Genomic DNA, 24894 nt, shown 5'->3' with positions numbered 1-24894 from the left:
AGTTTAATGAGCTTTGGAATACTTACAAAAGTGATTTGGATTAAAGCAATGTTCTACTAGAGTGTCACAAATTCTTAAAAACTTTTTACACATTCAAATATGTGTACGTAATTATTATTTTGCTAATGTTCTAACTATTGTGCAATTATCAAAATGAATTGTGAAGGGAATATGAATATGAATATGAAATATATGCAATTTATACCGCCTCCGCCCTCGCGTGGAGATCCATTACTCATTGAAAAACCAGAGACCAATAAGAAGGATAATTGTGCGGAAGAGATCAAAGAGATTCCATCAGAGTTCATCGATGAAGTATTGCCAGTGGAAAATGTAACCGTTAAATTTCGCGTAAATGGCTCCCGCATTGTGGCTCAAGTATATTCGAATCGATCGAGCATTGGCGATATTAAAACTGATATCGGTAGCAAGTTTGAAGTTGATCCAAAGTATATAAGACTTACGCAAAATGAACGGGAAATATCAAATCGTTGTTTGTTGGCACAAACGGATTCGAACCAATTTGGAATATTTGAATTCGATTTAGATTTGCTGCATATTTCAGAAATGAATCTTGGCGATAGTATGGATCCACCAAAGTTAGATCTGAATATATATTATAAGTGAGTATGTGTCAACGGGAAAAAGTGTAGTAGAGAATGATAAAACTTTTACTGCTACAGCAAATATCACATGCCCGATTTTATAACTGTTAACATTGAAGATGAGAACGGATTTAGAACGGTTATTGTGGAAATATTAAATAAAGCTATTGTAAAACCATTTTTGTGTGGTTACCGGGATAAGGCAACCGGTAAGTTCTATTTACGATTTTTTAGCGAATATGAATTTAACCTCTCTCTCTCTCCAGGTATTGAGTATTTAGATGCATTCACTCAAACTGGACCTTACTTTGATAAAATGAAATTCAATCGTTATATCAGCAGAGATACACAAACTTATGAGTTCAAAGGAAAGGAAATTGTGAGTATTAACTAATAATAGGAGTAAAGGTGCGTTGTGTACGTCTGCCTTCATCAACATGGTGTGAACATAACAATAATATAATTTTTTCGATTCCGAATTTTACAAGAAGTGCTCTTGCTCACTTTCCAGGACACTGCGCATGAGCAATCTACGCAGTGCTTTCAGGATGGCAACAATGTGTTGTATGTTTCCGCAGCCACAGATTACACTATAACTCCCGGCAAATACCAAACTTATGCCCAAAAAATGCGCCGCGAGAATAAACTGGCCAAAATCATATTGATACAACGAAATTTTCGTCGGTTCTTGATTGTGCGTTTCATGCGAAATGCGGCTGCAAAGTATCGGTAAGCTAGAAGAAACAATGAGCACCGTTTCGGTGGACTGCAAATAAAATTGTTTCGTTCGATTTCTTTTTTTACTGCTCGTTACACTTTGCGTGTGGTAGTCGGCTGGTGGCTAACCGCAAAGCCGAAGAGGAGCGACTGCAGGTGGAAGCAGAGAAGCGTATCAAACGTATTGAGTTGGCGAAGCAATTTCCACAAACAAAGGACGACTTTGAGATGTTGTATGGCGAAGTGCAGAAATGGAAGATCGCCGAGCTGAAACGCATAGCGCGATTGTATGAAGGACCTGCACGAATCGCCGAGGTCAATGTGTTGCTCGACAAGGAGATTCAGCTCCGAAATGGCATCGAAAAGCAACGCTGTATAGTCAAGAAAGCAATGGAGGATTTTCGCAATGAGAAAATGCTCACCAAATTGGGTGAACCAATCAAATGGGTTGGCTATAAAGGTAAGTTTATATATACAGTTTTTGTCTGCCTTTTTCTTCAGTATATTTGAGAAATTGTGGCAGAGGAAAGTAATAGTTAAAAGTTAAGTAAAAGTTAAGTAAAAAAATAGTTTTTACTTTTGTAGATAATTACATATGTAGGTACTTTTTTTTATTAGTCTAGACTAACGACTGCTAAAGTTAAGACCTTATTGAACCCAAAATTTAGAGAATAAGTTTGTAAATTTTTAAATTGTATCTTATTTTTTGAACAAATGTGTAAAATTTAAAATTTTGAACGGGAATTGCTTTTAGCCACGCATTAAACTTGAATATTTGTCATTCCTTTAAGATAACATAATTCACTTGGACTTATTACGCACTCAAAGGGTCCGTTTCCTAACCGAAGTCTATAAGGACATGCAAAAGAAGACGAGCCGAGAGGAACGCCTTGAGCTGTTATCGAAAGTGAAACGCATATTATTGGACGAACGTGAGTTTCCGGATTTTGTCGAGGTTTGTTCGTTTACAAAATCGCCTTTGTAAATAATAGTAACTATGGCGAATAATCTGAATTTCAGATATTTGATCTAATTCAAAGGGAAATAAATTTGCTCATACACACAAAATATTGTGACGTCGAGATCTTACGTAAACGTCAGAATCTACTATGGATGGAAATGATCAAATTCTCCAAGGATAAGCCTCCCGATCGTACGAATTGTTCACTTTCCTCGAAAGCTTAAAGTAAAAACCAAAAATTATGCATCAAAACCAAACAAAAATAAACAAGTTATTATTGCATACATGTCAAATTTAAAATTGTTTGATTCTTACTTTAAGGCCACAATGCCCATATTTGATGAATTTTTTTGAAATCTGCATCGCTTTCCTATTTCAGATGGAGAAAAACGTATGTGCGAGGTGTGTAAGAAGGTGAAGCCCTACAGCCATTTCGCGCTTAGAACGCGTCAGAATAATGTAGACACTTGCAAGCGTTGCTATTACATCAAGGTAAATCCATCTTTATTAATTTACACGCGTTACCCGCGTGACATTAGGAGTAGATTAGCAACAAACAAATTTACATTTGTAATATGATGAAAATAACAAAAAGTCGAACCTTTTTGTAAAGGAAATTCCTCCATTTTTTTTCAAATTATATTTTCCATTAGTTCAGAGGTGTCTTCACTCCTCCACTCGCCCATTATAGCACATGGACTGTGAACTACACACACTCTACACCTATTCGATGTATATACCTACACACACATATGTCTGCATGTAGTTTTAAAGTGCCTGTGGCATTGAGAAGAAGTGCTTAAAACAAACGAAATAACTTCCGTTCGTCTTCTTGCCTTTTTTTAGATCGCTTCTACGGACAACAAAACGTACGCTGCAATATTACGCGCTATACAGCGAGATGAACGCAAGCGCCGCTGCAACGCGTCATTCGCATTTGTGCTTCAAATGGACGACATTCGTTACATAATTGACCAAATCTGGCACAGTCACTCAATACTTAGCAAGAATGCGGTATTGAGCAATTTGCGGTAATTATGAGTGCTACAATAAGAACGAAATATTTAAACAAAAAAACGAAAAAAATTGCTACAATTCGCAAACATTTCATTTGCCTTTTCTATAACTTTGCGCATTCGTATTTACCTTCTTAATAGTTTGCCACGATGGTTGAAAGGTGAAGATTGGTCACCATGGAATTGTATTTGCCTTACTGAGACAGAGGCACGCAACCATTATAGACTTGACGATCCGACAAAAGTGTACGACCATAAAATGGTGTTGGAGGTAGGCAATAGACATATGTTAGCTCGCGCTGCATTCCACAAGATGACTGAAATCGCCACCGAATTCGTTGAGACCGGACAATGGTTTCATGTTGGATTAAATAAGCAACGCACTGTCTATCCACCAAACGAATATCCACGCTCCGGTTTTCCCAGCAAATCAGCCAACCCGATATTCAAGGAAAAGAAAAAATGCGATTAAATATACATATGTAGTATGTAGAAGGGTAAATAAAATATCACTATTGCGCAAATTTAAGAGTATGTTGACAAATTTGTTTTTTATTAGCATTCCTAATGTTTTTAATTTATCCAACATTCACGAATGTTTAATTGTATTCCCGTGGTCGGGCGACGCAGCATATTCTCTATTACAATTTGTCGCCTTATCTTCATCGGGTAAGATAAATAATTAAACAATGAAATATTATTACATAATAAATTACAAACTTAGATTGAAATGATACAGCGCTCAAATAAAAATTGTCTAACTCTTTAATTAATAACAAGTCCTTGACAAAATTAACAATAATCTTTCTTATTGCGTTAAATAAGGCTAACAGGTATAAAGCTTAAACATTACTACTGATAATCGCTTTAAATTTCGCTTCCAAATACTGCACCCGTTTCAGCAGCTTGTCACTGGTGTTGAACTCGTTGTAGGGCACGGGTACCACTTTGTATCCACTTTTTTCCAACAAATTAAAGCTTAGGTTCGTTATGCCGCTAGCTGAGCGATGAGTTCCATGGCAGACATCATGGAAATCGACCACCATCAACGCAATCCTTAAAGAAAAATTTTAAGTTCTGAACATGTAACACCACTAAAAATATCTATGCACATATGTACGTAATTAAGTAAGTCAAATATTTGAAGATAAGTATTGGTAAAAAATTACTGTTATGCCTATTTGTTAATTGTATTTTAAAATCGTAATAATAAGTTGAATACGTACTTTATTGCATTTGGGTTCTCCTTATCTACGGGTAATGGATTCCTTTTATGGTCGAATAAGCAAAGTGCGTCTGAAAGATTATGTGTGCAAAAGATAATATGGTAATCTGTGTACAATTCGAAAACAACAACTAACCAATTAAGAATCCCATTTTGCTGTCGTGCAAACTTTTCAGATGATTGCTGGCAGGCAGCAAACTCTTCAATGCATCCAACATCCCGTTAATTAAAATTTGTTTAGATTTTGAATGCGCAAGTGGCACTCGGAAAACTGCACTATCTTCTGGCAGAAGTGTTCCTTTGTAGTCGCTTGCCAAATGCTGCGCATATGCATTCAAATTTAATAACTTCATTTTAGAAGTAGGTGAGAGAACATTTCGATCCGCTTCCAGTTTCTCAACGAAGTTTTCACTATGAAATGATATAGAGATGTTAGAAGTTTAATATATAGTATAAATTTAGGAGCTTAAGCAAAGGGATACTCACCTCAAAACAGAGGTCAGCTGTTCGTGGCTTACAAGTCCTAACATTGCAAGTGACCACACGTGATTCAGCCAATCATTGCATTTCTGAAAATCAGCACCTACAATAGATGTAGTTAACTTTTTACTAACATCATCAATAAAGGAACTTTTGAAATTTAATATTGCCGATGTAATGAACAAGGCACTTATATCTTGCGGCCGACAAATTTCGGAATTTTTCAGTGTCCATTGTGTTAAAGCCTCCATAATGTCTACAAATATATTTTTCAGTTGAAATTTGTGATTTTAGTTTGGATATATGGATTCCTACCTAAATCGCGATACTTTAATATTCCTAAGCTCGTTAAAATGGATCCAACAACTGCTGATTTTTCGGTATTTTTTGGCAACGCAGTCTGTATATCGGAGCAAATTTTCGCCGCTAGCACTGAATCTTGAAAGTTTAGGGTAGCCATAGCATACAACACATCAGCAGACTGTTTAAGATCTAGTTGCTCAGTTGTGCTACTTATATTGAAGGCAAGGGATCGCAATAGAGGCGTACTTCGCCGTTTGCGTTGAGCCAACGTGCTCATTACCTTCACCATTTGTGGTAAACTTATGCTGGCAATTAGTTTGGCAGCCTCGTCATCACCAGCAACGCCCAAAACAGTATTAAGGTCATCCGTTCGAAACCCAGATATACGTTTGGGACCGTTGTTTTCGTTTCCGGAGCCGTCTTTACCCATGGTGCGCCCTAGCACGCGACAGACACGCAAAAAGCGAGCATCATTTTCAAATTCCGCAATCTTAGCACGATTTATAGAGCTCCATTCAGATAGCTTCGAGACGATTTTCAGAGCTTGTTTACGCGAGAGAGGTCCACTTAATTCCGATACAGATAAAAGGCCGTTTACAGTTTTCGCGTTATGGATGCGCTCGTCAAGGCTGTTCCTCCCTTTACTGTCAGTAGTTTTCGATTTTTCCTTAGTGTAGCTATCTTCTTTAAGAGACTCAAACGCTGCAGCAACCAAAGAACCTGTCAAAATCGGTATATTTATTTTATATTTTTTTACTGCTTATTCAATTAATATACTTTTTGATTTTTTTGCATTCACGTCCGTGTGGTCATCACCGGACGTACTCGTCTCCCTTTCCACTGGATCTTGGGTGGAAATATCACCAGGTTTTTGTGTTGCAGTCAAGCCAGCACTCCTTACAGATGTACTATATGTTGCATATTGTATACGCCGAAAAAGCTGGGCGGAAACACCGCCGGTAAAGCGTTTTAACACCAACATTGTTCACACTTCTTATTGATAATTGTGGTGTATTTACCCGATAGAACCTGCTGTATATAGATCAAATCTTTTATATAACCTTTTGAATACTGATATTCAATTGCAATATGAAAAATATTAAATTTTACAAAAAATGAATGAGTGTTGCAATTTTTTAAAATTATAAATGTATACTTAAATGAATATTCGAATATTAAATCGTTGACATTATACTTTTATTTTACAAAATTTACATTTTCCAAAATGTGTATGAAAATCAACGAACACCGCAAGACAAACGTCAAAAGTAAAAAATGTTCCTAGGAATGGAAGCATGTATCTCTATTTTGATTGCCAAACGATAAATCGTAAATGTACGAATTAATTGTACCGAACAAATCTTTGTTAAGAAGTCCTTGTTGACTTTGCGTTATCTAAAAATACAAAACTCATTTATTCATTTTCATTCATTTCATTTATTTTCCAAAATAATATCAATGTGAATATATATAATAATTTAGTTTTCGGTGTTTTGTATATTATTTGTTCTTCTTTATCAGTGTAGACAACGCTTATGCGATTATAGCCGAGTTGAGTGTATATACAGCCCAATAAAGCTGTAACTAAATGACTCGCAAATACTTATGCTAAAGGGTGAAAGTAGCCATATACTACATGCATGTGCGTTCGATCGGATTATGTTGGGGAAAATTTTCGATTTTTGACAGATGGTGAGCTGGTTTTATTTCCACATAAAGTTTGAAGAGGCACCATGTACATGCCCAGTTATTATTGAATTGATAAACATTATGCAACAATTAGTTAAGTCCTAAAATCTACGTATCCGACACCACTTCGATAATGATTACTTAGTGATATCAAATGACCAAAAAAAATTAGCAATATACATTGTCTGTGGAGGTATGGCGTTAGAGGAGCGATGTAGACAGAACATAATAGTAATAATATCGATACCTTTGTTCGGGAATATAAAGCCCTGTTCACATACAACTTTCCTCCGTTTTCTTCATAGTTGATACTGAGCAATGAAGCTCGGAAAACAATTGATATGCCACTATTAAGGCTTGGCTTTCATTTTTTCTCTCTAATAGAAATTGTGACTGTTTCTTGGCAAAGCACAAAAGGATAAGAGTTACCTACCATGTTGCTTAGCTTCGCTACAAATTTTTTATTGTAAACGTAATCATTAAAAACGTACGTACTTTCCTGTCAAAACAATAGTCTGTATTCAAATTATACTAATTTTTATAATCTTAGAAGTAATTAATAAATTAATAGTTTTTCCTCCAATCAAAAATTTTAGTAAAACATACTTTTTCAACACATCCCCAAACTTTATGCAAAAGTACAACACTTTTCTAATTTATTGAAATCCGTAAACTCTGGTGACAAATCACCAAAACTTTTTGTGTTCTTTTCAACAAATTTTGCCACAAATTAATTTCTTAAATTCCACGGATTTCATTTAGTTTTAAATTTTTCCCTTAATTTCGTGCAACTTTGTACAGTTCATGAACATCAATTTTGCAGTGTATAAAGTAAAATTTGATAAACACTTTAGGAAAAGAGAAACTTGAACGGGTGCGCATAGTCAAGGTTTGGAATTTGCAGTTGTGTGAACACGAACTCGATATTGTGTAAAGATAGTGAAAATATTTGAACTGCAGCAAAATGGTTGATAAATTCATAAGCATGTGGAAGGTACGCGAATTGGCTGATAAAGTGTAAGTACGGAAAAAAATGCTTAAAGATAATATACTAGTGACCAAAAGACCTTGTGTGCACACATATTTCTAAGTGCACTTCATAACTCTTACCAATTCTATATTGAATGTCGTAATTAAACTAAACTCTATATTGGTTAGCAAGATCTAAAGGCAATAGACGAACTTCCTCATTTACTCTCATACATATTATATTTAAATCATATTTTCAATTGTGCTCATATGTACACATGTATTTCTATATATATATCTACTTTCGCTTTGCATAAGGCAGGTGGTTTTTGATTGGATAAAATTTCTAATTCTTGAGCAAGTATTTTTGTATAAAGATTTAATTTATAAAGTAAGTAAAGCAACTAACAATCAGAAATGCTTTCAAATTTAAGTTTAGTTTTTGATTTCCATTTCTGTGTTTTTATATACCACATCCGTATTTAATTATCTTTTTTACTTCAAACACGCAACTACCACCTGTTCAGTATTGGTACATAACAAGTATAAATGTGCATATAATTTAGTCATGTTTTTGTATGGCCATACCATATGTAGAGTTTTTCGCTTATTTCAATTTTTTATATCGAATTATAAATTATCTTTTTCTACAAAAGTTAATTTTTTTTTAAAGTTTTCTTATACAAAATCCTCAGATTATAATAAGTTGGCTAGACATTAAATACATTTATTTAATAACATTAGCAGTTATTAACAGTTGCTTCAGTAAAAAAGTGAATAAGACCACTGAAATAACAACATGACTTGTTGAAAATGTTTTTATCTGAACATAACATAAAAGAGAGGTATGTTATCTAGGTGAAGCAGTAATTAAGGGGTTACGTGGGTTTTGAGGGCGGAAAAATGCACATTTTCCTCATTGTTTACTTAATAACTAAATTTATTACAACTTTTGCGCACATCAAAAGCAACATTGGCAGCTAGTTTCGGTAGCACCGACCAAAAAGAGAGATCATCAAAGATCAAAAATTCAAATTTTATCGGTTAGCGTTAGAGTATATTTCTTCTTTATTGGCGTAGACACCAGCTACGCGATTATAGCCAAGTTTACAGCGCGCCAGTCGGTATTCCTTTTAGAAATTAAATATAGGTCGTGATTAATTGAATCTTTTAACATCGTAGTCATGTTTCATTGTAAAAAACAAATAGGAAGGGAATGGGTAGGATGAATAGGAGCGAATGCGGATCGATTCAAATGGTGAATGAAACACAATGGTGTGTAACATGGTCTACTTAACGTATAAAATACTTTTGGTTCAACGAATATTCACTTGTTTATTAATACATAGGTGTAAGTTGCAAAATTATATATAGGCTATATCCGTATAATATATCTATATAAAGTTATGTAAATAGGTATGTACTACACTATATATTTATTTCTAATCCAACCAATACCAGAACCAATGTCGTTATGAATTATACGGAAATCGAAGGAAAGGTGCGTGAAGCAACAAATGATGATCCCTGGGGACCCACAGGACCTTTAATGCAGGAATTGGCTCATGCAACTTTTTCATATGAAAGTTTTCCGGAAGTCATGTCCATGCTATGGAAACGCATGCTACAAGACAATAAATCTAACTGGCGACGAACTTATAAGGTATGCACATTTTTCCTTTAACTATAATTCGGCAACTTCTCAACTATCCTATAAAAACAGAGCTTACTACTGTTGAATTATTTGGTACGTAATGGTTCAGAGCGTGTGGTGACATCATCTCGCGAACATATTTACGATTTACGATCGTTGGAAAACTACACATTCACCGATGAAGGTGGCAAGGATCAGGGTATCAACGTTAGACATAAGGTAAGGTGGTAATTTGGCATGCTGTTATTTATTCCAACTAAATCTTGTGTTTGACTCTATTACAGGTTAGAGAATTAATAGACTTTATACAGGACGATGAACGCTTGCGCGAAGAGCGAAAAAAAGCAAAAAAGAATAAGGATAAATACATAGGTATGAGTAGCGATGCAATGGGCATGCGAAGTATGAGTGCGCAAAGTGGTGGCTATAACGATTGGCGTGCACAGCGCAGTGATTTTGGTGACAATTGGTGTAAGTAAATTAGATTATATACTTTTATAAACAAATGAATGCTCAATAAAATTGTTTGTTGTGTTTTTTTTAGATTCCGATGCACGCGGGAGTGACCGATTCGAAGATGAGGATGCACAGTATGAAGGCGAGCGGGAGTATTCCGATAGTGATTCGCCGAGCCCTAGGTACGTGGTGAAAGTAATGATAGTGTAATATTTTTGCTTAACAGTTTTTGTACACTATGCAGGAGAGCAAATCGCTACAATGATCGTTCGAGCCCCGCTGAATTTGGCATAGAGGCCAAGCCGAATTCTTTTAACATGAATATACGTCCCAAATCCGCGCTCAACACCACTCCATCTAGTAATGTAAGGCAGCCAGCTGCAAAGCCAGTTGTTGGAAGTAAAAAAATTGACATGGGAGCTGCAGCAAACTTTGGTAAAATGTCACCAAATGCGGCGGGTATACATTCGCCTACTCATCGAGATACGCCCATCAGTGGTGGGGATGATTTAATTGGTAGCAACGGTAATGAAGGGGGTGTCGTTGGATCAATAGATAACAACAATCTTTTAGGTGTACAGCAAAAAGTTATTAGCGGCAATAATAATAATAACTTACTTGATGATATATTTAAAACCTGCCCAGCGCCGAACGATAAAACTTTGACTAGTGCTGCCATTACAAGCGATGATTTGGACGATTTTAATCCTCGTGCAATCGAGTCGAAGCAATCACCAGAATTTGGTGATTTTACCTCAGCCTTTGATAGTGGAGCATTGCCTGAATTGCCTACGACGAACATTGTGGAAGCTTCCGATGAATTTGCAGACTTCTCCTCATTTCAAGGAAGTTCGGTTTCCAACACACACAGAGCGCTGGACAATAGTTTGTTGACGACGGCAACTCCAGCTAACGATTCATTTGATTTATTTAGTGGCACCTCGGCCACTTCTGCAGAATCAACGACGACTGGAGCTTCAACAACTACTGATCTTTTAGCTGGTTTAGGAGACTTATCTATTCATCAGAGTATGCCAATGGGTAAGTTTATTTTCTTTTATATAATCTATACAGTAAGTAAACACCATTGCATAGGGTCGAAAATATTTTTCGCAGTTATTTATATCAAATGCGCATGATGATTGACATTTTTTAATGTGTATAACTAAGAAATGAAATATGTTATATACTTTAGTGTAATTAACTATGAACAAACCAAAATTTCAGTTAAAAAGTAGAAATGTAAAGTAAAAATAATCGCATACATTTTGTATCTACACGTACATACATTTGTAATTTTTGCGGTTACATATTCCAATTGGATGCACACGTTTTTCTCCATTTTCAGTCGATGATGGCATAGAAGAGATGCTCAGAATTAAGCCAATACCTGTCAGCATTAAAAATACACTTAAACATGCAATTAGTACATTCAAGTCTGTCCCGAAAGTCACCTGCACAGCAGATGCAACGAAAATTGCAAAAACAATCCAGGACTTGTTCAGTAATGGCGCTCTTCCTGGATATTGCACTGCGGAGAAAATTATCGGTCTCGACAAGGATGCCTTGGACTGGTCAGAAATAGCCGCGTATGAGTATGCGGAAATCCTGAATAGCCTTATAAAACTGTTTACCCGCGAATGGCCGGATATTCGATCATCAGATAGTGATGTGCAGATATTTAATCTTTTTAGAGTTGATTGCAACTTTGTTTATATTTATGAAACTTTTTATTCGCTTAACAAATATCTGACTATCCTGGACGTAGATGGCTCCACAACCCTTGTATCGGTATTGACGGAGCTCGTGAATGACACTCAGCTATTACCTTTAGCCTTTCTGCATATCTGCCGCGCTCAATCAATGCCACAAGAGTTGAAATCGGAATGGAAGGCATTACCTACGCTGAAATGCGAAGAAATTAATGGGAATGTCACAGAATTTTTGCAAATTATTATTTCCCTACCGAATAGAGTAAGCAATAAATTGGGTCGAAACCTGCCAGATGCATTTATACCCAAAAAGTATGCTCAAAAACTGCTCAGACATTTACTTTGTGCTTTGAATTTCATCTTCAAGTGCGAAGACATTTCATATTTTAACTTGGAATTTTGCAGCCGACTATTAAGTCGTATAATAACGAATTTATGTAATGCAGAAGAAGCTGACAGTAAGCTAAATGAGTTTTTGAAAATTGTCGACGAGTTTGCTAAGTTATCTGGACCGCGAGTCGTAATACAGAAAATTTTTAATTCATTGGACTCGAATGCTATATATAAAGCGGGTTTGGCTGTGCTGCTTACAGCGCCAGACGTCGATGCGTATCGCTTGCTTGGTAATGCTGTAGCCAATTCAGACAACTGGCAATTTTGTTTCACGCATACATTGACGATACAACGCACGCCGAGTTCCGAGCATGCTCTTTGCGCCTTAGTCCGCTATTTAGCATTGAGCGATCCGAAACTAGTACTGGTAGTCTTCAAACAACTGCTTAGTGTTTGGTCGAAACGTTCTACCCTACAAAGACTAACAGATAAGGAGCATTTAACGTTTGGCAAATTACTTATAGTTACTGCTAAACAATTATTTGCCGAAGAGAAATACAGAAAATTACATCTGTTAAATAACAACGACTACAAACGTTATCTCCATGATATTTTACGTTTTCATTTGGAATGCGCTGACGTGATTCAAAGGCATATTGGCATGAAAGTAGTGGAGGTAATATTCAATTACATGGAAGATCCAAACACAAAAGAGGAGGATCGCTTGCATTTTGATTATGAAGATGTATTAAAATTGTCACGTGGCAGATTAATAACGGAACTTGATAGTATAGGAAATAGCTACAAAATGCCTACAAAAGACGATGTAATGCGCGCAGAAATTAATTTAAATAGATTAACAAATTTATTGGAAAGTTTCACAAGCGAGACGATTGAAATATCGAAATTTGTTACACCGAACTCTCATTCAAACCCCCATTATGTTTCTTTGAATAGTGTTGAAAAATCAACTAAAGTAATGGAACTAGATTCTGATGATGATGAGGAAGAATATAAACCTTACGATATGTCTAACGACACGTCAGTCGTAACAGAAAAACGCCCCAAGTTTCTACTGGACTTAATACATACTTTGAGCACAAAACCAGATAACTATGAAGTCTTTGAAGCTGCCATATCTGCAGCAGAAACGTTGATACGTTCACAGTTGTCGCAACAAGACTCCAGTCTTGCCATTGACATTTTACGTATTTTCGTATCGCTTGAAATGCATTATTATTATGAGGACTTCGAACGGACGAAATTCAAATGTGGCGTGGCAGTTTGTGTTTCTGCACCAGGTCCCTCTGCAAAGTATCTATGCCGGGAATTTCACACCGAAAATACAAGCTATAATGCCAATTTGCGAATTCTAATGCTACAAATATTGGCTGCCGCTGCCAAAGAACTTTCCGGTATAACAGGAGAAACAGAATTTTCCACCGAAGCAGCATTGCTACCAACTCCAGCGAAACAGCCGCGCAAATTTCACTTCGAAAATGAACACGAATCTCGTTTACTGACAGCTCAACAAATAATACGACAACGTCTAAAGCAGAAAACTAAGCGATTTCACGGCCGCCACAAGACGTTGGACACAAATCCCGTAAAACCAAATCGTTTCCACACTGTAGCAGGCACATTTTTCTTTTCGCTGGTTCGTGGTCCACGCACTCGACAAATGTTATACGTGAAGCCCGATAATATAGCCCACGACATTGATACATTAGTCTTGGTTAATTTTCTACATACACTAACTGTATTTATGTTAAGTGCCACGAATTGCCCCCTTCTCCCCGTAATCACTCGAGAAGTTTTTGATTTGTGTTCATTTGTGCGATTCAGCGTGGAGACACGCATTCGACTGGCCACATTAGAACTAATTGGTGCCACTTTGGTAACCACACCGGTATATGTTCTTATGACACAGTTTGGGGAGCGCATTGCGGAAATACAACAATGGCTAGAAGATTTAGTTAAATCACCGCTATTTGGAGGCGAAACTTCAGAAGAATGTCGTGATATCGCTAATCAAATTCTGAGTACTTGCTATAAATTATACTCGACAACACAAATTGAGTAAAAACTATTTTAACTGTCAAAATCAAAATATCATATATGGTACGAATAAATTTCGTGAAATCCTATGTAATATTGTATTTTTCTTCATCAATAAAAGTGGTTTTATAAACTAAAAGGAATTTAATTGATCACATATTTCGTAAAATATAAATTTTAAGATTAATCGGCGCATTCAGACAATTTCCAAATTATATCAAAAACTTTTGTTATTGCACAATAGTGCCATCCAGCATTGAACAGGTAACTTGACTGCATAATTCAATATGCATGATAAAGGCTCATCATTGCCTTTCATAGGCAGCTTTGTGATATTGTCTACACATTCATATTATAGATGTTCGATACCGATATCAAATATTGGGTACCTTATATTTTAATGTGTTGAGGCTTCACTACACCAGAAATCCTGACTTTTAACTAATGTATATTACCTGAAACAGTCCCGAACTTTCAAATCTTGTGTACTTTAATAATCCCAAAAATTGTAGTAAAAGGAAAAAAGAAGGAAAAAGAGCAATTTTTTACCCCCATACAGTTCGCTAATATAACACATATTAGGAATCAACTATGTGAGCATTGATATAATTGGATATGTTTATCCCAATTAAATAAGGAAAGCAAAGCTATTGGAAGTACTTAAACATTTTGAATAAATCATATGTATTTTATATAATTTAATCATAGACTGTATGTATGTAAATGTACACTTATATAATGGGATTCAGGCAGATAGTTTTGTTTAGATCTTTAAAACTTTTCTGAATTCTATTTTACTTAGGTGCATACATTTTAAAGTATTTCGTAAATTTGTTTTGATTGTATTTCTCTTTTGTTTTTGTCATTATTTTGCGCTTAACGATAATGTTTCGGGATTTCCCTACAACACCTTGTAATTGAAAATTCTTTGTTTTAACAAAAAAACTTTTAAAATATTTTGCATGTATGTATAAATGAAAGCGTTTCTCAACATACCCGGCATCGTACCACCACGGACGCATTAGGTAAAGCAAAAGAAGAGTAAACAAAATTAATTTGGATGTTAAATGCTTAGCTTGTGTTTCCTTAAATATTTACAACAAACACAGTATTTATGACTAAATCACTTCTTTCAGCCATTTTTTACATATGCTTACATACACTACATTTTTACGTGACTGCACAAATAGCATAATCTAGCTATCCTAAAACTTTATCGACTAATTTTTGCAATGGTTCAGTTTTGCAGAAATGCGGCATATTTTAATTTTTTTTAACTATTATTATTTTGAAAGAATTTGCATATTTCTTTATAAATAAAATTTTTAGTGCCTTATTTAATTGCAACCGATTTATTGACAATTGTATCTGCTTTTTAAATTGCTTAAATAAAATACACAAAGAAGTGTATTGAAACAATGTGTATGTTTATGTACAAATACACGGAATCCACACTCCATTTAGTAGAATGTACACACTTACGTACTTGAATTAATGTTTAATGTAATGTTTTTTCTTTAATATTAATCTTCCTATATTTTGTTTATATGTACTTGAAATCCACAGATGTATATGTATGTATGATAATGATCATTTCGAGAAATTCTTATTATTGTAAAGTGTTCATTTCATCAACGAATTTCTAATTTTTCAGACAATATCTTACCACCCATTTCAAGCAACAATAACAGCGACCTACTCCAACCCATTAGTGCTAGCAACATACAACAGCAACAACAGGCTTTGGGCGAATCAATAAATACAGCTAGACAAGTTGGCGCGCAAAATGTTGGTGCCACTTGGTCCGAAAACTTGAACACAGGTGATCTGAAAATTGATCTAGACAACTTGTTGAACAGCAAATCAAACAAGTCCAATGTGCCAGCACCATCGATGAATGCGTTAAAAACACAGAGTCCCACGAAACACATAGGCAGTAGTGGTAGTGTCGGCAATAAAAACGTTCCATCGACAATGCAAACTGCTAGTTTTAATGCGTTTGGCGGCGGCGGCATTTCTCCTTTGGCCAGCTCTGGCTTTGGTACGCCGAACGTTGTACAGAATTCCGCAGGACTCCCATCTGCCACAATCGGCATTCCAGGCACTTTCTTTGCCACAGCATCACAAAACATTCCACCTCAATCACAACAAACAGCATCAACACCAGCAGTAACATCACAAATGTTTGCTAATTTTAGTGCAATGAATTTGGAACAACCACAACATCAAAAAAGCGGAGGCAATAGCAACAATAATCAAGTACAAGCGCATGGTTTTGATATATTTCAATGATATTTAATAGCATAAATAAACCACACACCGACATACCTATTATGTACTGTATAGTTCTGAAAACAATTACTTGTTTGTTCTTGACTTTTTTTTTTGTATTTTTTGTTTTGATTCATTCCTACAATCCAACAGCAATGTTAATTATTAAGAACATCCGTGTGCGCTGATTATTTGAATGAGAAAAAGTATTGCAATTTTTTACTCAAGAAATTCGTAAGCAATTAAAATTAAATATGTGCTTAAATCGATATGCACAAATGTTACAATAATGTCTGTAATATAAATGAGTGCATTCGATATACATACCTATACATTTATATAAATATGTAAGTAAAATATACTGTATTCAAGGAGTGCGTTGCTGCCTCCATTTTTTTGGGTTTTATATAATATGTTAAATATTACAATGAATATGCGTGTTACATACAATAGAAAAGTATACAATACTTATACAGACTTGCAATGAAATGTAATACATTGAAAACGTTAAATATTATTAAACATTACATTTGTATTAGTGAATAAAATGAGTTGATTGAATATACAAAAGAGAGTTAATCAAAGCGTATACTTACTACTTCGGGTATGTTCCAAGACGTTCATAATATACATACATATATATTTACATGTAAATGAAGGTAATGATTAACAGATTAACGAATCGTTCCGTAGGAATATTTTAAACTACCATTGAAAATAATTGGTCCCCCACGAAAAATATATGCCATTTTTATTTTCAAAATACTATTTCCACTTACACTCTATTGCTTGAAAATATTGACGTCCGTTCTCACATGCAAAAGAATAACCGACGACAGTTATTCATCTTACTGATTGTTATTATTTGTGTTGTGTTAATACTTCTCTCCATTGCAATACACCAATAATAAATATATGCAATTTTCAAATATTCTTTCACAAAAAATACGTACCGTTATATTAGGTACCCACTCCGTCCTTATTACCGTTTGGATTAAGTCTGTGCATATCATCACTTCATTAACAAGCAAATAAGAAACAATTAGAAGTTAAATAAATAATGGAACAAGGTTGTGTAAAATATGTATATGAATGAATATTTTTGTGAATCCGTAGTATTATTTTATGATTAACCCAGAAAATGTTTTTACAGTGCACATCACTTCAATTAACATAAATTTGTATGTATGCATGTATATTAAATAGATATGAATATAAATTAGAAACAGTTTAATTAGAATAAATATATAATTTCGTTATTTAATATGTATACGTATAAAAACTGTTCGTAATTTTCCAAAAGTAAAATAATTTCAATAAACCATCTCAAACATTATATGGTGGTAGAATATCAAAATAAAATTCTGCGTTGTTATATTATATAAACAACGTACATATATATATGTAGCAAATAAATCAAATCATGTGCAAATTTTGTTTGTCAGTAGAAATTTCCAAACTGAACCTCATGCCTCACAACGATTTTGAGTGAAAACGTTCATTGTTGGTGCAGCTTCGAAAATATAAGACCCTAATATTGATGATATTGTTGTTTTTATAGCGGCAGAAAACCATTTTAAAGTAATTTAGCGGATTGATGCCTGGTTGACAGTTCTTGGCCAGATAAAAATTCTAGATCCGCTTGTCGTGGAAACCTTGATGCTCTGGGAAAATTAAAAAATAAATTAAATATAAGTATGTACACTGACACTAAACTAAATAGTTTCAAAGTCTACTGCTTAAATTTCGTTTTGAGCTTGCTTTTTTTTTACATTTAACATAGTATGTCAACATAGTTGCTCTAAGAAACTACATATCTTTAGTTTGTTATTATAAGCTAAAGATATTCAGAAATAGGTAATATTTACTTGTTTTTCTTTTGAGCTAAAGTTTTAATTTTTTTTTTTTTTTTTGGGAACTTGGTATTAGGAACATTAAAACCAATGTTAGTGTATAACCAGAAAGAGAGGGCTAAATTCGACTGTAACCGACCATGGGTCCGATTTCGCTAAGGCAAAGTCAAGTAACATGGGTACCAAGTTTCATCAAGATAGCTAATTCTAAGACAATTTCCTGACCTTGAGTGTTTAACTGACGTTATGGGCTTAATGGAAAGAATCGGAAAGTATTTATGATATATAAGATCACAAAAGATTAAAGTTTTGAAATTTATTTATGTGGTAGAACTAATTACTAATTATTATTATTAAATAATTTTATTTAGCTCACCCCGTTTGTTTTATTATTTATTCTTGGRTCAAATTTAGTAATTAAAATTTCACCCTCTTCCTGTCAACCGGTAGATCTGAAATTTTGTATACACTTTGGATTTTGGTGACAATATAATTATGTTTATTCATTACCAGTATAAATTCAAGATGGCCGCCGCTACAAAATGTTATTACGGATGTATTTTGAGAAGCAAAAAAAATATACATATATTTATATAAGTACGTATGTAGATCTAAATTTGCGCTGAGATGACATCTATGATTTCATGTCAAATGAATTTTCATTGAATTAATGAATTTCGAAATACTCGGCCATTAGAAAAGGAAATATGGGAAATATTTTATCGCAAGTTTATATAAAAATAAACATCAAAAACAATTACTAATTTTTCCTCTAAAAAATTAAAAAGAAAAAGAATTGTGATTAATAATATTTCCGTACTTTATTCAAAATTTTCAGCTCTTATTTCAAAACTTGTTTAGGTTTGCAAAAAAAAACTTTAGTCCCTCAAAAGTGGTTTGCCAACCACGTAATGTAAAGACAATAGCAGATAATAATAACCTAAATGTTAGAAAGTTTATATTATACATTTATGAGGCAAATAAATGCAATCTCTCCTTAACTATGTACTTTGTATGACCTAACTAGGGGTTACTTGTTTCGAATTAAGCCTCTGCGTCCTTATTCTTATTCTTCTTTTTCTTCTTCTTCTTCTTAGGTTCTCCTTCACCAGCTTCACCGCCATTCTCTTCTACGACAGTGTCATTTGCTTCTGCAGCCTTTCCATTACTTTTGTTTTCTGTAATATCGCCGTTTTCTACATTCTCGGCTTTACGTTTCTTTTTCTTATTTTTCTTTTTTATTGCTTGTGTCTCGATAACACCGTTTTTGTCTTCTTTTTCTGCTGCTTCAATGGCTTCTTTCATAACTTCTATATTTTTACGTGGTATTTCACCAGATTCGTAAAATTTCAGACGATCTTCCACCTGTTGCTTTAGTGTTTCACCAAAAACGCTCGTCGGTTTCTCCAAAAAACAGTCAATACGGGATGCAATCGAACACTTGTTAGCCAAAAACCGAGATATGCGGCCTTTGTTCTTTAATCCAGCACGTCCAATGAACGATGAATGGTAAAGCAATCCATATTTTGGTGTATTTGAACGAGTTTTCAATGCACGGAAAAGTGCTTTTTCCGCTCCCAATATTTGTACTGTCGAAGCTGGATATTTAGCTAAATTAGTCAAACTACCTGCGTGCGAAATCAAACGTGCCCCAACTTGATCACCAATCAGAGATTGCAAATTAGGTGCTACTGCCTCCATTTTATTGTGCAAATACGTTGCCATTTTCTTTCGATATTCAGACAAACGAACCACTCGTTCCGCAAATAGTTCGATATTCATTAAATCTACTATTGAAATATCCATACCCATAGACATTTTCGCGGCGTCTATAATAGCTTGCGCCTTTGCCGAATCCATTACAATTTCCTCCAATTCTTCTAATTTGTCTTGGGAAAGGCTTTTACGGTCTTTAATATATTTAGCAGTTTTGGCAAACAAGTAATTATCAGGAACAATTTTGACCAACTCTGGGAAATGGTATGAATACCATTCCCGTATACGCATTGAAAAAGTATTTACGTCCTTATCCAGTTGATCTAAAAGCGCAATAGATTGTATTATCATATTGTCCGAACGGTGAACGTTAAACTTGACTTTGGCACGAGAATAACTGTGACCCAAACCCAGTTGCGCTATTCCCGCAGATTTGTCGGTGAATCCTTAAAATAGATTGCTTATGTCAATTATATACCCTATTTATATTATAAATTTAAAATGCTTACCTTTAACTAAACGATGAAAATGAAAACGTATGCCACGTAATAATTCTGGTACAGCTCCAAAATGGCTGCATTGCACCCCAATCGACTCAGTAATAGCTGCTCCCAACTTAGCATCCCCAATACCTAAGGTACATTTCTTCTTCTTCAACTTTGAGAAGAAATCATCTAAAAATACCAACAAATCTTGAGGTGCAATACCTTCAGATATTGCGTTAATGTTTTCCAATGCGGCTATTGCTGTTTTGAAAGGAGAAAATCCAACTAATTTTACAATCGAATGGAATTTTGCTATATCAGTTACGGATGCCTCAACTTGAGGAAGAAACATCGATACTTCTTCAAATTCCTTGACTGAAAACAACGAGTATCCTGCAGCATGTTCGTAGAGGACGTATAGTTGCGACTAAAAATACAATTGTTATATTAATATAGTATTAGAAAAATAAAAAAACCTGCTACAAACCATATTTACAGCGAAATATGTCACAATTTACAATTACAAAATAATTTAAACCACAAATCGCACGCTACAAAATTTTCCACGTGTTTTACATTTGCACAATAATTTGATGATTTGACATTTGTAATCCAAAACGTCACCTATAATAATTTGTAGAGTTTTTTATTGAGACATTTAGGGGCACGCGAAATTTTCGAAGTTTCCGAACAGTTTTCTATATGTTTGAAACTTTAAGAAATTTCTAAGGCATAAATTTTATAAAAGCGTTTATAGTTCATTCAACATAAACGATTTTTTATAAAAATTTTATAACGTTTTTCTTTACCTTATTGTCATTAGATTACTTTGAAATGACGGTAAATGAGGTGAATTTCGGTATGTTAATGACCAAGAAACAACATTTATCATAGATTCGATGAAGGAGAACCTTAATAATATGTTGTGTGTTTATAATATCTAAAACGGAAAACTACAAAAACCAGCGAAAATAAATTTGTCTTCTTTTCGATTTAAGTAAAAATTTGAAGTTGAATTTTTTAAGTGTGGCAGATTCGACTCATTTTTCAATAGTTTATTGTTTTAAGTATATACACAAAGTGTGGCAACTGTGTTTTGAGTGAATAGTGAGGTGTATTTTGACTTCGTGTTACAAATATTTTGCAAATAAATCATCTATAGTCCAATAATATAGCAATATTCAAATGAATTTAAATTGTTCAAAGTTATATAAAATATTTGATTGAATTTCTAGTATAATTAGTTTTATATAATTCGCTGAATAAAGTTGTAGAAGGCGACATCAGCTGCGACGGACAGTAGAGCCGATTGGCAGACGATACGTTTTAACATATATATATATATATATGTTAGACTCACTTTGCGTAAATCACACAAATATACCTAAATGTAAATCTTTGCGGTCGGACCCCACTATTCTCTGTTCAAGTAACAGCAACACCTCAAGTGTATTAACTGGAAGCCACTTTAATATTTTCTAATACTCGTGTGAAATTGCTTAATCTAAAATCGGTGAATAAAAAAAGCAGGCATTGAAGAAAAAAATTTAAAAACCAAAATCGATCTATATATACGACATAACGGTATTTGTATTCAATAGTCATGGAATTTCTATTGTAAGTATTGTTCATATTGTAACAATTTTTATATTGAAATATATTTATAATTTCCCTTTATATAAATTCTGCAGCTGTATACTAATCTTTAAATTACATATGTACATATATAAAATTTATTAATCATATGTATTTACTACTACTAAATAGATACCCAACTACTTTTTCTTCCTTGTCAATAAATTTAATTCTGTAGTCAAGGGCGAAAATATTAATGGACTGTAGTAAATGACAAAGGATCAGTATTAACGTTGACATTCTGGACTTCTTAACTCTACAATACACACAGACCGTTCTGAACCAGCGCACAGCGTTGCAATCGTAGAGCTCCAATAGCCTTGCCAAGCTAGCTAGTAATCTCTTAATTTCAGAAATTAATACTAAGCCATAATTAAGTTCAAACTTTCAATATTCGTTTTGAGGTTTGTTCGAACGAACCGAAACTTTGTCCACTTAATTTGGGAATCAACGAATGGAACAAATGTTGTAACATTGCGAGGAGTTAAATCTTTCTTACTTTCTGTTACTTATATATTGTGTTAATCAATATAATAATATTTTTAATTTTATTTAGTGGGTCACGTTCAAGCAAAACTTTTAAGCCAAAAAAAAATATACCCGAAGGTACTCACCAATATGATTTGATGAAACATGCGGCTGCTACCTTGGGTTCTGGTAATTTACGTAATGCTGTCGCATTGCCGGATGGAGAAGACCTTAATGAATGGGTCGCTGTTAATAGTAAGTTTACTTTAAATTGCTAAAGCTTATCATGCATTTACGTATTTATTACTATTTTAGCTGTCGATTTCTTCAACCAAATAAATATGTTATATGGTACTATTACTGAGTTTTGTACCGAAGAGAGTTGTGTTATTATGTCTGCAGGACCGAAGTATGAATACCATTGGGCGGATGGACTTACTGTAAAGAAGCCTATTAAATGCAGTGCACCTAAGTATATTGATTACCTAATGACGTGGGTGCAAGACCAATTAGACGATGAGACGCTGTTCCCATCGAAAATAGGCATACCGTTTCCAAAAAATTTTCTCAGCATAGCGAAAACTATTCTGAAACGTTTATTTCGAGTTTATGCACATATATACCATCAACATTTTTCGGAAGTCGTCACTCTAGGTGAAGAGGCACATTTGAATACATCCTTTAAGCACTTTATATTCTTCGTTCAAGAGTTTAATTTAATTGATCGGCGCGAGCTAGCTCCACTGCAGGAACTTATTGATAAGTTAACAGCTAAAGATGAGCGGCAAATATAGGATTCATTGCAAGTCGGGATGCAATTGGAGTTTTGAGTGTGAACGATCTTATAAAGGAACTTACTCTTCGATAATCCACTCTAACATAAATACATACGAACACATACATTAAGAAATAGTTGGAAGACCTTGAAAATAGAAATATATGTTAAAGGTTTCAAACATTTTTTCGTTGAATATTATATTTCAATAACCTCAAAACTATTAATATTCTCGTACGTAAGTGCAAGCGTGCAACAATTATATATTGCAGCCTACATTGTTGCTACTACTAAAATTCAAAGCTAGAATTTTTAATTTATTCTCTAAATATAAATATTTTTATTATAATAATTTTTTTGAAGTAGCTTTACAGCGACAAATGCAATAAACAATTCTATTTTATTTGTAATTAATGTAAGTTGCTGTTTTAAGGTTTATTTTGAAAATGTTAATTTTAAGGTCCTCTTAAAAGAACACTTAGAAATGTACTCATTTAGAGCTAATGCAAAATTTCGCACATAAAAGATGCAAACAAGCATGAATAATTACTTGTTAATTCATTGGAGGAGAGAAAATTTATCATAGGTGTATGTGGTCTACATGCTGACATTAAAACTACTCACTAGCGCCATATTATCGAATATTTATCAATTTATCTTTAAATGAGTTGAAAAAGTTGAATTATAAAGAAGAACGAAAAATTTCAACAAATCAAAAACTGACTATATATAAAAAATAGCAAGATTTAACGGCCATTCGTATACATATACATGTAGATATAACCTTTTCTATTTAAAATTATGTGTAAGCATTTGTCTTATGCAGGAGGAAGGAAAACATTGATATTGAAATAATAAAGAATAAAAGAGACCATTAAGACATAACTCCTAATTTTATTTTTAGCAACTACAAATGAAATAAAACAATAGTTGCATGAATAAAGTCTTAGACCCTTGATACTGTTGTGTACTTACATGCATGAGTGTAAAGTAAAATAATCAATAGCTGAATATGCATAAACCCAATCTCAATATACTTTAGTAAGGTATAATAATAAATATCATAATGCTAAATGTATAAAATTTAGAAAATAAATAAATATAACCTCCAACGCTAAATATAAGTGATTAAATTTTGTATTGCAAATTAAAAACATTTATCGACAGGAAACTTATATATAATTTAACTAAGGACAGTTAAACAGATACATTTAAATGTACTTATATATATATATACTATATATAAGTATATTTAAAATTTCCTATATTATTGAAGAGAAAACTAGTAAGAGGGTAAACTCGGTCAAGAGTTTAGCTAAAGCATGAGTGCAGGATATTTTTGTAGTTTAATTTTTGTCTAAAACTCCCTTGTATATTCGTAAAAACATACTTTCATTTTCGAATATTAATTTGCGAAAAGTTCAGAACCAACAAGGGTACATTTATTTTCATACTTAATTTAGTATATCACACTATACATATATACAAAGATGTGTATTTTAAATGGGTACAC

The 24894-nt window shown here is 33.9% G+C and overlaps 5 protein-coding genes across 10 annotated transcripts; 3 read left to right on the top strand and 2 right to left on the bottom strand.

The window, feature by feature from the left end:
• Positions 1-113: 113 nt before the first annotated feature.
• LOC108978752 (IQ and ubiquitin-like domain-containing protein) lies at positions 114-3930 on the top strand. Its single transcript, XM_018949191.1, has 11 exons — positions 114-623; positions 684-814; positions 872-984; positions 1117-1334; positions 1436-1782; positions 2114-2277; positions 2343-2475; positions 2663-2775; positions 3130-3314; positions 3441-3796; positions 3859-3930. The coding sequence occupies exons 1-10, from the start codon at positions 154-156 to the stop codon at positions 3769-3771; spliced, it is 2205 nt and encodes a 734-aa protein (XP_018804736.1). The 5' UTR covers positions 114-153; the 3' UTR covers positions 3772-3796; positions 3859-3930.
• LOC108978753 (protein TBRG4) lies at positions 3824-6721 on the bottom strand. Of its 4 annotated transcripts, none has more exons than XM_018949194.1 (7): positions 6503-6721; positions 6085-6339; positions 5320-6027; positions 5011-5260; positions 4661-4935; positions 4526-4595; positions 3824-4355 (listed from the first exon to the last, which is right to left on the bottom strand). In XM_018949194.1, the coding sequence occupies exons 2-7, from the start codon at positions 6287-6289 to the stop codon at positions 4142-4144; spliced, it is 1722 nt and encodes a 573-aa protein (XP_018804739.1). In that variant the 5' UTR covers positions 6290-6339; positions 6503-6721; the 3' UTR covers positions 3824-4141. The 4 variants fall into 4 exon arrangements, with proteins under 4 accessions (XP_018804739.1, XP_018804737.1, XP_018804738.1 ...); XM_018949192.1 differs by having other exon boundaries at positions 6523-6720; XM_018949193.1 differs by having other exon boundaries at positions 6464-6543.
• A 943-nt stretch (positions 6722-7664) lies between these two features.
• Positions 7665-17028, top strand: LOC108978730 (clathrin interactor 1). Of its 2 annotated transcripts, none has more exons than XM_018949143.1 (7): positions 7665-8013; positions 9427-9628; positions 9689-9838; positions 9904-10090; positions 10164-10257; positions 10320-11116; positions 15833-17028. In XM_018949143.1, the coding sequence occupies exons 1-7, from the start codon at positions 7961-7963 to the stop codon at positions 16468-16470; spliced, it is 2121 nt and encodes a 706-aa protein (XP_018804688.1). In that variant the 5' UTR covers positions 7665-7960; the 3' UTR covers positions 16471-17028. The 2 variants fall into 2 exon arrangements, with proteins under 2 accessions (XP_018804688.1, XP_018804687.1); XM_018949142.1 differs by lacking the exon at positions 15833-17028 and adding an exon at positions 11424-14326.
• A 2081-nt stretch (positions 17029-19109) lies between these two features.
• Positions 19110-21113, bottom strand: LOC108978686 (nucleolar protein 56). The gene is made up of 3 exons (XM_018949081.1): positions 20991-21113; positions 20528-20930; positions 19110-20464 (listed from the first exon to the last, which is right to left on the bottom strand). The coding sequence occupies exons 1-3, from the start codon at positions 20991-20993 to the stop codon at positions 19347-19349; spliced, it is 1524 nt and encodes a 507-aa protein (XP_018804626.1). The 5' UTR covers positions 20994-21113; the 3' UTR covers positions 19110-19346.
• A 472-nt stretch (positions 21114-21585) lies between these two features.
• On the top strand, positions 21586-24266 carry LOC108978703 (MOB kinase activator-like 1). Of its 2 annotated transcripts, none has more exons than XM_018949104.1 (3): positions 21586-22120; positions 22745-22861; positions 22922-24266. In XM_018949104.1, exons 2-3 carry the CDS (start codon positions 22765-22767, stop codon positions 23398-23400), a joined length of 576 nt encoding a protein of 191 aa, XP_018804649.1. In that variant the 5' UTR covers positions 21586-22120; positions 22745-22764; the 3' UTR covers positions 23401-24266. The 2 variants fall into 2 exon arrangements, with proteins under 2 accessions (XP_018804649.1, XP_018804648.1); XM_018949103.1 differs by having other exon boundaries at positions 22695-22861.
• The last annotated feature ends 628 nt before the right edge of the window (positions 24267-24894 follow it).

This window comes from Bactrocera latifrons, unplaced genomic scaffold (assembly GCF_001853355.1).
Source record: "Bactrocera latifrons isolate USDA-ARS-PBARC rearing strain unplaced genomic scaffold, ASM185335v1 scaffold_126, whole genome shotgun sequence".
In the NCBI taxonomy this organism is placed as follows: domain Eukaryota; kingdom Metazoa; phylum Arthropoda; class Insecta; order Diptera; family Tephritidae; genus Bactrocera; species Bactrocera latifrons.
This window is presented reverse-complemented; position numbering and strand designations above follow the sequence as displayed.